General features: G+C 35.6%; 1 protein-coding gene across 1 annotated transcript in view; it reads right to left on the reverse strand.

The window, feature by feature from the left end:
* Positions 1 to 16,207, reverse strand: part of EPHX4 (epoxide hydrolase 4) — a 33,400-nt gene that overhangs the window by 10,434 nt on the left and 6,759 nt on the right. The window contains exons 3-6 of the mRNA XM_020869199.2: positions 13,311 to 13,468; positions 11,566 to 11,694; positions 7,547 to 7,650; positions 3,717 to 3,865 (exon numbers count right to left, since the gene is read on the reverse strand). Coding sequence (XP_020724858.2) covers positions 3,717 to 3,865; positions 7,547 to 7,650; positions 11,566 to 11,694; positions 13,311 to 13,468 — 540 coding nt within the window. The remainder of the gene's footprint in view (positions 1 to 3,716; positions 3,866 to 7,546; positions 7,651 to 11,565; positions 11,695 to 13,310; positions 13,469 to 16,207) is intronic.

Raw genomic sequence — 16,207 nt, forward strand, 5'->3', positions numbered from 1 at the left:
TATTGTGTATTTTCTAATTGTTGGGTGCAGGATTCTAGAGTTGATCATCACATTAAAAATGTTAATTGGATTGTTTAAATCTATATCCTTATTAATTTTCTGCTTGATTGATCAGCTTCTGAGAGAGGTGGATGAAAATCTCCAATAGTAACTGTGGATTTGCCATTTTTTTCTTGTAAGTCTGTCAAATTTTGCTTTGTTACGAGTTTAGACTTTCAAAAATCTTTTTGCAGGCTATTCCTATAACTAGTCTAATTCCAAGTTCATTATGATTCCTTGGATCCAAATTTTGGAGAGTCCTTGGATGGAAGTATGGTCCTGGGGAGACCTTAGGGTGACTTTCATATCTGAGTATAATGTACTATATTTTATCTGTAGTCATTATATTTGTATAACCTTGTTTTTAATGATGTACTTGACCTTGATTACTGTATGTAAAAGGAGTCAAGGGTCAGTTGAGCTTTCAGAAGGTTTGAGCGAGATTTAACCTGCAGCAGGGGCTTCCCTGGTGGCTTAGACAGTAAAGAATCTGCCTGCAATGCAGGAGACCTGAGTTCCATCCCTGGGTCGGGAAGATACCCTAGAGAAGGGAACAGCAAAGCACTCCAGTATTCTTGCCTGGAGAATTCCATGGACAAAGGAGCCTGGCAGGCTACATACAGTCCATGGAGTCGCATGAGAGTCGGACACGACTGAACAACTAACACAACACTAACCTACAACAATCTAGTTTAAAATTATCTTTTGCCTTTATGTAAAACTGTGAGTTTTGAACTTCACAGGCCTCCATTTTGTTTTGTTTTTTCTCTCCAAGCTAATTAACAGGATTCTAGAGCTTACTCTTGGGAATGCAAGTCCTCCTAATGAATGATCAATCGTTAGTAAAAGAATCTCAAAAAGATGAGGATATTTTCCCTCTTTCCTTTTAGCTACTTAAAACATACTGTTTTGCATCACAAAGCTATCCCTCTGATAAAGGGATAAATTGAGAACATTTTAAAACCAGCATTTTTATCTCCTGTTCAAAATTTAGACTTGTGTGAAAATGTGTTGTTCTATTTTTCTCTCATAATAACTCTCTTAAAAGTTATTTGTGAAAAGCAAATGACAAAACATGAACTTCAGACAATGTTGCTATATCCTATAAAATGTAACCTGTAGCCTTTGCAATGTCTGCCTTGCTTGATAAATTATTACCTACAAGTATCTTTTGGAACTTTCTGGGTGACTCAGATGGTAAAGAATCTATCTGCAACGCAGGAAACCTGGGTTGGATCCATGGGTTGAGAAGTTTCCCTGAAGAAGGGAATGGCAGCCCACCCGAGTATTTTTGCATGGAGAATTCCATGGAGATAGGAGCCTGGTGGGCTACAGTCCATGGGGTTGAAAAGAGTCCAGGACACAACTGAGTGACTAATACAAGTTCCTTTTAAATCAACATCTCTATTTTGCAAAAAATACACATATATTTTTATACTTGTACATTTTGTTATTGTTGTTAGTCAAAAAAGAAGATATGGATTTACCTCTCTTTTCATTCATATAGTCTCATGGATTCCATATTCAAAGACTTTGAGAGATTTTGTTTCATTTAAAGTAATACCTGCTACAACTTTTTTCTATCCTCTTACTTTCAACCTTTTTGTGTCTTTGTGATTTAATTGTGTCTCAATCCATTCTGACATTTTGGTTTTTAACTGGTAGGTAACACATTAATATTTATTGTTTATTGACATATTGAAAATATTTTTAACATCATATTTTGTGCTTTCTATTTACCCTGCTTTGCTTCCTTTTTTTCCTTTCCTGCCTTCTTTTGAATTGATAGTTTTCTAGTCCCTTTCTACTGGTTTGGAAATAATACATTTTATTTCTATTATTTTATTTTACTAGAAAACAAATTATTACATATATATTTTATGTGAGTCATTTCCAACTTTATATGTCTACCTATCATTTATCTATCTATATGATTTATAAGTCTATTGTACATGTCAAATATAACCTGTCTTTTGTATTTTCATTTATTTCTCTAAGTTACATTCTAGGTAATTCAAAGAGAATTAATATTCAGAGAATCTTTTTTCTCCTATGTAGAGTCCAAACTCAAACAAATTTCCATGTCTTATCTTTCACACTGTATTTTCTCTCTAGACAGTATCTTCTGAAACAAAAGCCTCATTTATCTGTTAGTGACTCCAAGATATCACATATCCTCACCCCAGATTCTCTCCTATGAGTTCCAGACCTCATATCCTACTGACTATTTGAATAATCTAAGGCACCATTTCAAACTCAACTAGTCTAAGGTCAATAACAGAGAAGGCAATGGCACCCCACTCCAGTACTCTTGCCTGGAAAATCTAATGGACGGAGGAGCCTGGTAGGCTGCAGTCCATGGGGTCGCTAAGAGTTGGACATGACTGAGCAACTTCACTTTCACTTTTCACTTTCATGCACTGGAGAAGGAAATGGGAACCCACTCCAGTGTTCTTGCCTGGAGAATCCCAGGGATGGGGGAGCCTGGTGGGCTGCTGTTTATGGGGTCGCATAGAGTCAGACACGACTGAAGTGACTTAGCAGCAGCAGCAGCAGCAAGGTCAATATAATTTATGACCTCAAAATGAGTTCTCTTCTAGTACTTTCTGTCTCAGTGATTGGCCTGACTATTTGTAGAGTTGTTCATGGCAGGGATTCGGGAGTCATCTTTGACATCTCTCTTCTTCTCAGTTCTCCATCCAACCCATTACCAGCTGTGTCAACTTATCTCTTAAATATCTCTTACATCTACCCACTCTCCCCTTCTCTACTGCTTTCAGAATAGTTCAAGCTGCCATCTTCTTTAGCCTGGATTTCTGAAGTTTTGCCACATTCACTCTTTCAACACATTCTCCATATTGAGTGAATATATCCAAATACAAACTGGATCATTTTTCTGCTTGAAACTCTCATTCACTGGCTTCACATTCATGGCTCTTAATATGGTCTGCTTGGCTCTGCTTAACCAGCCACTGCCTACCTCTTGGACTCATTCTCATTCCCTCTCTTCTTTGCATCCTCACTTTCAGTGCTCTGTCTGCCACTTTGTTACTTAAAACCATAGCCTTCCATCTTCCTGCACAGCCTTGGAAGAGGCTGTTTCCTTTTTCTGGAATGCCAGTCTCCCTACCCCAAACTTTATCCAGTCAATACCAAACTTATCCTTAACGTACTCATTCAAACACTATTTCTTCCATTCTCATCCCTTTCTTTCAAAGTCTTTATGTTAGTTTATAACCATACATTCATTACTGCAGTTGTTTGCTTCATGCTGTTTTCTCTACTCAGCTACAAGTTTTGTGAGATCAAGGACCTTGTCTCATTTTGCTCATTATAGTATTGGTGCTGGCATAGTCCAGAACATAGAAAGGGCTTAACAGATATTTTTTAAATGATTATTTTAAAATATAACTAAAAATATACATCTATTCAAAATCCAAAGGGACAGAAGTGGATAGAGTTATGGATAAAACAAGTTACATCTACATGGGAGATTGACTGTATTATTTTCTTTACTTTTCCATATGTTTAATTTTCTATAAAAAAGATTACACAACTTATAAAAACCAAAATAATTTGAGTATTTGGATAAATGGTGAACTTAATCTTAAAAATCGAATATTGGCTCTGTATGGAATGAACATTTTGTTTAACTAAAAAGAACAAATTATACTGACCTGAAGATATTTCGGTAATGGTTAATTGGACCACTTAATGCTCCAGGCTGAGAAAAAACATAAACATAAGCTTCAAGATCTTCTGTTGTTAGTCGACATCCTTTTCTTCCAATGCCAGTGCTATGACTAGTAAACAGATGTTTCAAAGCCTGGTAAGTGAGAAAAGAATAAGACTTTACAGCTACTTAACAATAACTAAATATTTGGCTTTTGAAAGAGAATGATGGTCAGTGTGCAGTGATTGCTCCCAACGTCTGCTCTAGCCAGGTTGGAGACCTCATTGTTTACAAGCACATTTTATACATTTCTGCCGACTTGGCTTTATTTTTTTATATTCTTCCCTTTAGTCCCCCATGCACACTTCACCTTTTTTTCCCACACTTCACCTTTATGAAAAGTATCCTGTCTTCTTGGTGTCTATTCACATTCTGCTGAGCTAAGTACTCTCTCTATCCTAAAGCCTTCCCTAATATTCCAGCTAACAACTGTTTGTCTGTTTACTGACAATGAATCTACCACCACCCCGTTTGAACTTCTTTTTGACTACAACCTAGAGTAACAAACACATTTTACATCATGACCCAGTTTATAGATCTACATATATATTTCTAAAACAAAAGTTTAAAGAAATAACTCTTCTACTTATTACAACATGTAGTGATATCTTCAATTGATATCTTCAATTCTTCAATTTAAGAATTCAAATTGCAAGTCACTTTACTGAATTGCAAAACTTATATCATGACTCACAAATGGGTCCCCCCTACAACCTGAAATCTCTATACTGGCATTTCTCAAATTTTGTCTCTTAACTAGCTGAATCAGAATTATTGGGATTCTTTTTTAAAAAAAAATTATTTTTAATTGGAGAATAATTGCTTTACAATAGTGTGTTGGTTTCCGCCATATAAAAACATGAATCAGCCGTAGGTATACAAATGTCTGCTATCTCTTGAACCTCCCTCCCACTCCCCACCTCATCCCACTGTTCTAGTTTGTCACAGGGCACTGGTTTGAGCTCCCTGAGCCATACAGGGAGATTCCCATACAGCAGATTCCCACTGGCTATTTGGGATTCTTGTTTAAAATTAGACCCTCAACCCCAAAACATGCTTGCAAAAATATTAAATGACATGTGCAGGAGGTGATTCATTGCAACATTATTTGTGACAGAAAAAGAATGGAAACAAATATTTATCAGTGGGTGGGGTAGCGGTGGTTGAATAAACTATGGCATAGCCACACAATGGCATATTAGTGTTTTCAGGACTCTAATAAAAGATGGAGACACCTGCAGGATATATTGTTAAGTGGCAAAACAAAGCAAGGGTGGAAAATAGTGTTTATATTAATAGTATGTTATCTTTTGTGAAAAAAGGAGAAAACAAATATATGCACATTTGCTTATGTTTTTAATAGAAACAATAAAAAGATGAAACAAAACTAGCCAAAATGGTTTTCTATGGGAGAAAGAAGAAATAGGATGGAGATAGAGAAACAGAGATAAGACTCCTCTGAATGTACGTTGTTTTATTAGACTTTTAACTTAAAACTGTATATATGTTTCATATAACATCACAGAAGTTATGTAAAAATCCTATAGTCTTAAATTTGCTTTGGAAATGTGGATAAGAACTCATAATTTTTTTTTCTGTCTAAAAAATATGTATGTCAAAATCCCATCCAATGGAAAGATCTAGAAGCAATGAAAGCTCAGTAACAATTATCACCTAAATCATGGTCTCTAAATACTATATCCTGCTAATAGGAGCCAGAGTTCCTTCAGTAAATGAATGATTCCAGATCTGGAACAGGACATAAATAATGAACTTGGGAGATCAAGGAAGGAAGCTACTACTGACTAAAGGGCTCTTGTGTCCTGGGGACACAGGAGCCAACATGAAGGAGTTCATACTTGTAACAAGCTGGGCATCAAATAGAATAAAGACTGTGATCAGTTGATACATCAGTTCAGCTCAGTTTAGTCGCTCAGTTATGTCTGACTTTTTTCGATCCCAGGGACTGTAGCACACCAGGCTTCCCTGTCCATCACCAACTCTGGGAGCTTGTTCAAACTCATGTCCATCGAGTCAGTGATGCCATCCATAGCAAACAGATTTTCAAAAATCATGAACTCATAATGATATGAAAAAAACGTGCATTGGTCATCATTGGGGGTTTCGAGGGCACCAACTCATTACTCTGGACATTGTTTATAAAGGGAAATAATGAAGCATTTATCCTGCCATTCTTGTGGGAACTATATTTCAGAATAATCAAATACGGATGTGGAAAACTCTTCTTTATAGAAGAATTCCAGTTAATAAAAGTGGGAAGAATAATAGAACTAGAAAATCACTATTTTCTAAATGAACTTAGGCAGTGATGATCAAGGTCTGCTAGAATTATTTGGTGAAATGTTGTTAGGCAATTTGGATAGCCTGACAATTTGTAAGCTCACTGGTTAGCATTAGCATTACTAAAACTGGAACAACTAGACATTTTGTGCTTCTTTGACATAATGCATTAGGAAATATACAGTACTACCTATAAAATAATTCTTGTCAAGTTAAACCATCAAGCCTCTAGAGCAGTAGCACCTATGAAGTAGGAAAGACAAGGGTTAGCAGAACTAGTTAAATAATACCATGATGAAGGAGTCAGTCAAATCCAGAATATGAACCATTCCTCAGGACATATGAACAAATTTCTTCATAAAAAGAAAAAAGTGGTGGTAAAAAGAAAAGAACTGTTAAATGATTTTAAAAGTCTTAACAACCAAATACAATGTTTAGTCCTTATTTGGTTCCTGATTCAAACAAATAAAGTGTATAAAGACAGTTGAGACAGTTAAGAGAATCTGAAGGGCATTAAATGATATTAAGAAGTTGTTCATTTTCTTAGGTTTGAAAATGGCATAGAGTTATGTTTTCTTTTAAAGTCCTCATTGTCAGAAGTATATGCAGAATCATTTCCAGGTAAAAATACTATGTCTTTTTTAACCTCCCTAAATACTTAACACCATGTTGGACAAATAAGAAGCAACCAATTAACTGAAGAAATAGATACTACACATGACTCTTGGTGTCATTGTACATTGTACACCAATACCTGCAGGTTTAACTTTGTCTTGGGGTTTTCATTACTCCCAAGGGCTTCCACTTCTACTATTGTCACACTCTCTCATCTGGCATTCATATTCATTTATCTCTGCATGGAATGTTCTCTAGAAAGAGGTATGCCTTTAGGGGCACAGGCTCTCACAAAATTTGAATTAACAGACAGGCATTCAACCATACAAACAGACTGTAAAAATAAATGTGCATGCCTAGAAATGAAACCTTACAAACATTTATCAAGTTTTAGCATGTGTCTGTTTTTCTTCTTAAAGATGGATTTTAATTTAAAATGTTTTTCATTAATAATAATACATTACTACATTATATTACGTTAATACAGTACATTTGTTTGACTTACCTCTTTTTTTTGGCATAGGAGGAGATGCCTAAGACAGTGCATACCACATAACAGATACACAATAAATGATTATTTAAAATCAGAACAACATAAGGAGGACCAGTTTTGTTGGTTTTTTTGTTTGTTTTCAGTGCTTTAGTCTATCTTTGTTTTATTCTTAACTTCCTAATTTGTTATCCTCTTGGGCACCAGTCTTTTCTTACTTTAATTGAGGTATAATTAACATATCATATTATGTTAGTTTCAAGTGTACAACATAATGATTCAATATTTGTATATACTTCAAAATAATCATAAACAATAAGCTCACAGACAATAAGTCTGGTTAACATCCATCACCATATTTGACTTACTTTGAAATCATTTATGGAGAACATAAATTCTGGGAACCATGGTATCTGGAAGAAGTAATAATAGCTGGATTTGAACAGCTGGGCCGGGTGTCGTAAAATATAGTCTGAAATTAAAATGCCATGTTAGACCTTATCCAAGTGATATGAATTACTATTGAAGTAACTTCTTTTTAAGACAATTTCACCTTTGAGATGATCCCATAAAAGTATTCACAAATAAGGCTTCTGTATATTTCTCTTTGGAACAATTTCTATGTTCTTATATTTTATTTTGGATATTTTTGATATTTTAAATATTTATAGCACTTTGCATAAAAGGAAAGTTTCACTTCGTGAAGTATGGACTCAAAAGGAATAAGAAAACTCAAACAACACTACCTTTTCTCCAAGGTTATTATCAGTGACTTAACACTTTTCCTAAGGATACATGGGGAAGTAATTGTCTATTGTTAAAAAGATTTTCCTGGCAGGCTGATTTAAATATCTTATTCATTTGGCCTCAACAGAAACTAAAGCATTTCCTTTAAATTCATTCATGTATCTAGAAAATGCATTCATTTAATGAATTTTTGAATATCTACTATGTGTGAGGGGATTTAGTGTGAACAAGAGAAAAGAGATTCCCATTCACCAGGAACTTACATAATAAATAAGTAATGAATTTGCTAACTAAAGATCATTTTAGTTAGCAAAAATACCATAAAGAAAATTAAACATGGCAATCTGATTGAAAGCAATGGTTGGGTGGTGTGGAAGAGGAACTATTATTTAGTAAAGCTGGTGAAATAGGCTTCTCTGGGGATGCAGGAAGAATGTCAAGGAACAGAAAGTAGGTCCTGTGCTTGGCACATTAAAGAAGCAGAAAGAAGGCCAGGTGGCTGGTGTGTAGTGAATGAGGAGGGGAGATGGTATGAGATGAGTCAGAAAGAAAAGCAGAAGCCCAGTTAGGCAAGGCCAGAATGATAATGGATTTAAGTGCTTTGGGAAGACACTGAAGTTTTAACACTAGGGAATAATGTGATCATACATATTAAATATTGGGGAAGGAAATGGCAACCACTCCAGTGTTCTCGCCTGGAGAATTTCACGAACAGAAGAACCTGGTAGGATACAGTCCATGAGGTCGCAAAGAGATGGACACGACTGAGTGACTAATACACACACACACATATTAAATGTGCATAGTTGTGTATTGTGTACTAAATTTTCCTCACTATAGAGGTGATTTTCCCCCCTCATTTCTAATATTTTAACTGTACTCAACATGGTTGGAGTTTTTAAAATTATATTTCTCAGATAAGTAGAGCACTGTTATGCTTACACTTTTTGTAAAGTCATCATTGAGTAAGATTTGCTTAGCCCTGCATTAAGAGATATCAATAACATTAAGGGGGAAATATATTCGTATTACTTGAAGACCTCATATTGACCTGACCAGGGTTGAAGCTATTATTAATAGTTCCAGATATATTCAAGTATTTTCTTACCGAAACGATCAATTACATTATGGACAATAGCAGTGCATGTGTTGCTTCAATTGTGTCTGACTCTTTGTGACCCAATAGACTGTAGCCTGCCAGGCTCTTCTGTCCATGGGATTCTCCAAGAACACTGGAGTTGGTTGCCATCCCTCCTTCAGAGGATCTTCCCAACCCAAGGATCGAACCCACATCTCTCATGTTTCCTGTATTGGCAGGTGGTTCTTTAACATTAGTGCCACCTAGGAAGCTCCCGTATAGCAAGCAGTATCACCAAAATAACATTTACTCTAGGGTCCTGATCAATTGAACAAGCATGTAGCACAATTTCTATTGCCTAATGCAACTGAGAGAAATATGATGAACCTCAGTTTGATATTTGACTCCTAAGCAGTCACACTATTTACCTTAACCAAGATAGGATAATTGGATATGTATCTAAAATTTAACTTTTATATATATTTATACAATATTTATGTAATCATGTTCCCTTTCTCCTTCACCTTCTCTAATTTTGAAGAAAAAATAAAACTATGTTATTCTGATTTTTTTTTCCTTGGGGGACTACTGCAGACTGTGACAGTACTGAATCTCAGAAAATTTGACAAGAATAGTTAAAGAGGACAAAATTATAACATGTCAAAACCAAATAAAAATGTGCCTAGCCATTTTCACAGGTTGTTTTTGTTTGCTTGTTTGTTTTAAATCATTCTTTTAATGATTAAAGTTCTCTTTAAAGTTCTCTATAAAGTTCTCCTTATAGCAGAGGTTCCGAAGCATAGCCCATGTGGACCTGTGGGGATCCTTAAGACCCTTTCAAAAGATCCAGGTGGTCAAACTATTTCAATACAGTACTATTAGTTTTTCTCATTTTGTTGACATTTGCACATATGGTACAAAGGCAATAGTAGACAAAGCTGTTGTTGCCTGAGCACAAATCAAAGCTGTGGCACTAAACAATACCACGCTGTTTATAATACATCGTATTCTTCACACCACACACTTGCTGTAAATAAATACATAAAATGAAGTGGCAGTTTCACTTTTGAATGTGTTTGATAAAACAGCAAAAATTATTAATTTTATTAAATTTCTACCTTTTGTATGTGTCTTGTGATGCAGTTAGAAAATATATATTAAGGCAGTTCTGTTGAATACCAAAATCAATGATTATCTAGAGAAAAAGCAATTCTTCAGCTGTTAAGTTGAGTTAGCTGCCTTTTTAATAAAATATCATTTTTACTTGAGAGAATGACTAACAAACTGTCATCAGTCAGACTTGGGTATTTAGCAGATAGTCTCCTGAAAATGAACAAAGCAAGCCTGTCACTTGAGGGAAAACAGTGTCTGTTGTCAATTATCAAGTTCAAGCTTTCAAATGAAAATCAGAATTTTGGAAACTTGTGTCTGCTACTGTGAGCTTGACAGCTTTTCTATAAAGACTTTTTTGATGAAACTGGGGTGATATTAATGAAAGTGATTCTTTGATATCATATAATGAAATGTGTCAATTTATGGAAGACCTGCATAACTCAATGACCCAATATCTTTCAATGCATGATGATTGCAAAATCATGCATAGGTAAAAAAAATCCATTCAAAGGGCTACAGAGACCAATGGATTTTAATGTGACAGAATATGAAAACTTCATTAATATGACTTCAGATTGCACATTGTTACTAACCTTTAAGAAATCACCAATTTTTGAGTTTGGTGTAGTATTTAAGGAGAATATCCACACTTATTTGAAAAGGTTATTAAAATACTCCTCCCTTTTCCAATTATAAATCTGTGTGAGGCCAGATTTATTCATATACTTCAATTCAAACATTTTGCAACAGATTGAATGGAGAAGCAGATCTGAGGATCCAGCTGTCTTCTATTAAGCCAAAAATTAAAGAGGTTTGCAAAAATGTAAAATAATGACCCTTTCCACTAAAATTTTGTTTTGGAAGATGTAGTTAGTTTTCAGTAAAATGTTATACATGTTAATATGTACTGGATTAATTATTTTTTAATGAATGAATACATAAACATTTAGAAATTTCTCATTTTTAATTTCCAACATAGTCAATGCATATGGGTATAACTCATATAAAGAAATGCTCAGTGGCATCTTCAATAATTTTTAAAAGTATAAAGGAGACCAAAAATTTGAGAACTGCTGCTTTAAAGAATGCTGCCATTCTTGATATTCAAAGCAGTCAAGCACGAGGAAAATTTATTTCTAGGCTGTCAAGATTCTTTACTGTCAAAGTAATGTTACTGCATTTTTCCTTTAACTCTCCCCAAGTTAGCAGTAAAATGTCTTATAAAAAAATAAGATTATGCAAGCAAATATAAAGCTACACTTCCTTTGCCTCCTCAGGAACATTTAAAGCCAAGATAACTGATACTATTGTGTGCTAATATCATATTTTAATCACTTAATTTAAAAAAATATTACATTAATTGACTTTTACTGTTTTTAATCCAAAGTGTCAGTGACAACAGTGAGTTGTCATGCTATCAAAGATGTCTTAATGGAAATTTAAACTCACCTGTAAATACATTTGGATGAGGGAAGTTAATAACAATAAGCTTTATCACCATTTCTGGATAACATATGGCAATTAACCAAGCAATCATGCCTCCCCAGTCATGGCCAATAAGAACACATTTGCTATACCCTGTAATTGAGAAATGAATGTTGACATCATTGAAAAGAAACAAGTGGGTGCATCTTTACCACATATATACTAGATATGTTTCTAAAACTAACCATAATTATGTACTTTCTCCAGATACTGAGTTTGGTATTTTCAAAATCTATATGTCTGAAGCTACTAGTGTAGTTTTTTCCAAAAATTTACATGCTCAGGTCCATTATAGACCTAAAGATTCAGAACCTCTCTTGGGAACTTATACTTAGAGAAAAAATCTGAAATAGTTCAGCTCTGGTTACATAAACCTGAGTTTGGAAAACCATGGTAAACACTACACATACCTAGGTCATAAGCGAGATTACATTATTGATTTCACTAGAAAATTGCATGATGACAAAATCAGGCCAAGTCTGACTGAATTACCACAAAATATGAATGATATACGGGTGTTGGAAATCAGTGTCTCTGATTTTATTGTAATCACACTAAATTACAGTGCTGCATTGACACCCCCAGACTGCATCCATTTCTTCTCCTCTAAAAATCTTGACCTGATCTATGCTCTCATTAGACTCTTGTAGAAATGGATCATTGATTTCATGGGTTTCTCACTATACCGGATCTGTAAACACACTGGGTTTTAGTCAAAAGGGATGTAGTGGATTAGATTATTACTAAAAAATATTTACTACTTATTCCCCTTTTTCCAGTGCATAGAGGCAGTATGCTTTACCACCAAGCACCACCACCCCCGCTCCATTTTTGGTCTGAGGCATGCAGGATCTTAGTTCCCCAAGCAGGGATAGAACCCATGCTTCCTACAGTGGAAGCATGGAGTCTTAACCACTGGACCCCCAGGGAAGTTTCTTTGCTATCCATTTCATGTTAGACTTGGCAGTGTGATGTGCTTTGGTTTCTTGGTGGCTGTATGATTTGATTTGGGGCTCGGTCATGTGACTTGCTTTGAACAATGAGCAGTGACCAGAAACTTGAAATGTTTTGCTATGGGGCTCATCCTCTTGCCACTTCAGTCACAGCAAGAAGAGCTTCCCCTAGGTAGCTTCTCTCCTTTAGCTGGGGCCACAACCCAATTCACACTGACAAGTCAATCCTAGCTGGACCTATGGCCTAAGGCTAAGACCCAGAAGGGTTCAGCCTAAGGTGGACCTGCAGATCCAGCAAAGGAATGAATGCCTTTGACTGTATGTCACTGAGATTGGGGTGGTTTGTTACACAATATTATTGTGGCACCAACTGATCAATAAAAAATATGCAAGTGTTTCTGCATCTAACAATATGTTTAAATGAATATTTAAGTGTGGGATCTGAAGAAATAAACTTTCTGAGAACAAGAATAAAATTTCTAATAATTAGTTCTGAAAATAATAAATAGTATACATTAAGTCAATTTTTAAAAACAAATTTTGAGAGTCACTCTTGGCTGGTAACTGAATAGTTATTCTGGATGTATTATTTTAAATTTCTTCTACAGATATTTTGAGTTGTATACACCAAATGACAGGATCCAGATAACAGCTCAGGTAAATGGAAAGCAGCCTCCCAATAAATAAGGTTATCAATTCACAATTTTTTGAATGTTGGACCATTAAAAAGAATTAATACTATTTTTTAAAACCTACCTAAAGAGTCTAAAATATCCTTTACATCTGTAATTAGACAGTCCAATTTATAATTCTCTCGATGAACAGGGGCATCTGTTTCTCCATAACCTCTCAAATCCAGCGCTACAACTCTATATTCACTTTTAAATTCCCTTAGTTGGTGACGCCAAGAATACCTGCAGAAAATAAGATATGTTAAAAATACCACAGTAACGAATATAAAGAATACCATTACAGATTGTCTAAGTGGAAAACTGTAAGTAACTTCTCATTTTTGAGAAAGGTTATGTAGCCATGTGTGGGCAGGAAAGAAAAAACCTGTTTGAAAAGAAAGCACTCACATTATTAAAATTGACTTTTTTTTTTTTTACCAGCTTCAGTGGGAATGTAACAAAAGGGCCAGGATTTACTGAAACTACAAAATACCAGATACTAAAACCTTAAGAAATGTACCTAAGGAGTCAATTTTCTAAGCTTTGCTTAAATAATGCTTACCTCTATCACTTAGTCTGTGCCTATAAGTGCTTCTGTATATTGTACTATTTGATTCTTTCAAAAAACTTGCAAGATGAAAATGTATTTTCCTAGAAGGGGGATTTTACTCAGCTTGCTACATGTCAAATAGTACTCAGTGTTTTCATGCCTAGCAACAGTTACTCATGGATGAAAAAGTCTGCTGATTTTTAAAAAGATGATAATGGAAAGAATCCAATAAAACAACTACTTAAGATAAATCTCTGAGACATCCCTGGAGAGTCAGTGGTAAATAAGAAAGGGTGCTCGGGACTGGTGCACTGGGATGATCCTGAGGGATGGGATGGGGAGGCAGATGGGAGTTCAGGATGGGGAACACATGTACACCTGTGGTGGATTCATGTCAATGTATGGTGAAAACCATTACAATATTGTAAAGTAATTAGCCTCCAATTAAAATAAATAAATTCATATTAACAAAAATCTGCCTGTCAGTGCCGGAGACACAGGTTCAATCCTTGGTCTGGGGAGATTCCACATGCTGAGGGGCAACTAAGCCCGTGTTCCCCAACAAGAGAAGCCACCACAATGAGAGGCCCCAACACCACAACTAGAGAGCAGCCCCCATTCACAGCAACTAAAGAAAGCCTACACGTGGCAATGAAGACACAGCGCAGCTGAAAATAAATAAATAAATAAAATTTAAAGGAAAGAATAAAAATAAACCTCTGCTTGCTAAAACAAAATTCTTCTGAGGATAAGATCCCGAACTACAAAGACAAGCAAGTGTGTGGTTAAAACATTTAACAACCAAAATGGCCCACGCATTGATCAGCTAGAACGGCCACAGTGACAGCCAGGCCCTGGAAGCTTGCTAGACCAGGTGTTCCCCCTATGTTTGATAATGAAACTGCAGAATTAACTGAAATACAGAGCTCCATGAGAGTTCCTTCGTCTAAGGAGCAAAATCATTATGGATAACAAACAGAAAAGAGACTCAGATTTTTCAAAGTGACTCTCTGTGTTACAGAACTCAAATTATGCATTAAAAGCATCTGCATGCACATCTGTTCATGGAAACACAGTATAAAATTATCTGACAAAGCCAAATGGTAGACCATTGTCTGGAAAGATTTTTGGAGCACAATAGGAACATGAACAGAGTGATCTGAGATTATAAACCAATAATGAAGGGAGACTGCAATGTAAAATAACACAAAGCAATGAGAAGAAAGAAAAAAATTGACCATTTTACATCAACAGCTAGATTATCAGGAAAGGTGTCAGACACACAATCAGATTTATGAATGGATAGAGTCTTTGGTCTATTACTAGGATATCTATGATTTGTGAAAATCTGCAAAAGCACTGCCAATGAATATGGATTTGAAAACTTTAACAAAAGTGTCTTTCTTAACAATCTTGATAATCTTCTCTCTGGGTTGTAATAAACAAAAGAAGCAGTTTGATTCCTTAAAAGATACTCATCTGTCAACACATGTGATTTTAATTTTTCAAGTTGTTGTTCAGTTGCCCAGTCTTGTCTGATGCTTTGTGACCCCATGGACTGTGGCACGCCAGGCTTCCCTGTCCCTCACCATCTCCAAGAGTTTGTACTCCCAGTCTCCTGCATTGCTCTGGCTGCATGGGCCGGGAATCGAACCTGGGCCTCCCATGTGGCCGACGAGAATTATACCACTGAACCACTCATGCACCTATTTTCTCATAGCCTTACTTAATATTTTGAATTGATTTTTTTATGTCTTTGTAACTGAAGCCTAATTCTTTATAATCCTTCATATCCAATCAATAAAGTTCAGTAAATTTAACCTCTTATATATTAATATTTACTTAATCACTTTTCCTATCCATCCCTGATATCATTACCTTCATTCAGGCATCCATTTATGCAGCGCCATCAATTGGTCTAATTGTGTCTGTTTCATTCCCCTTGGCTCTATCTTCTATAAAACCAGAGTGATGTAATAAAAACACAAGCTCTTTCTTGACTCTCTGTTACTCACAACATGAAGCCCAAGCAGGTCATTTTGGCAGATAAAACCAATAAGATTTGACCTTCCTAATCTTCCAGCTTGACTACCTTACACCCTCTATCATTTGCTATATAATAAAAAAGGGCTAACATCTATATCTGTCTTATTACATGCCCAGGCACAATTCTAAGTGCTTCACATATAGTGATGCTGATCTTCAAAATAGTAGTATAAAGTTAAGTACTATTATAATCCCTATTTTACAGATGAAGAAACCAAGGTACAGATTGGTTTGTGGATGTGCTGAAAGTCACAGAGTTAGCAAATAGCAGAGTCAGATCCAAACCCAGGTGGTCTGCTCTGGCCTGAGAACCCATGCTATGCTGCCCCTGCAGCACTTATCTGCTTGCGGTGAATAAACATGGGTCTTGTTTTTATGACTTTGTT

Source organism: Odocoileus virginianus, chromosome 5 (assembly GCF_023699985.2).
Source record: "Odocoileus virginianus isolate 20LAN1187 ecotype Illinois chromosome 5, Ovbor_1.2, whole genome shotgun sequence".
Taxonomy (NCBI): domain Eukaryota; kingdom Metazoa; phylum Chordata; class Mammalia; order Artiodactyla; family Cervidae; genus Odocoileus; species Odocoileus virginianus.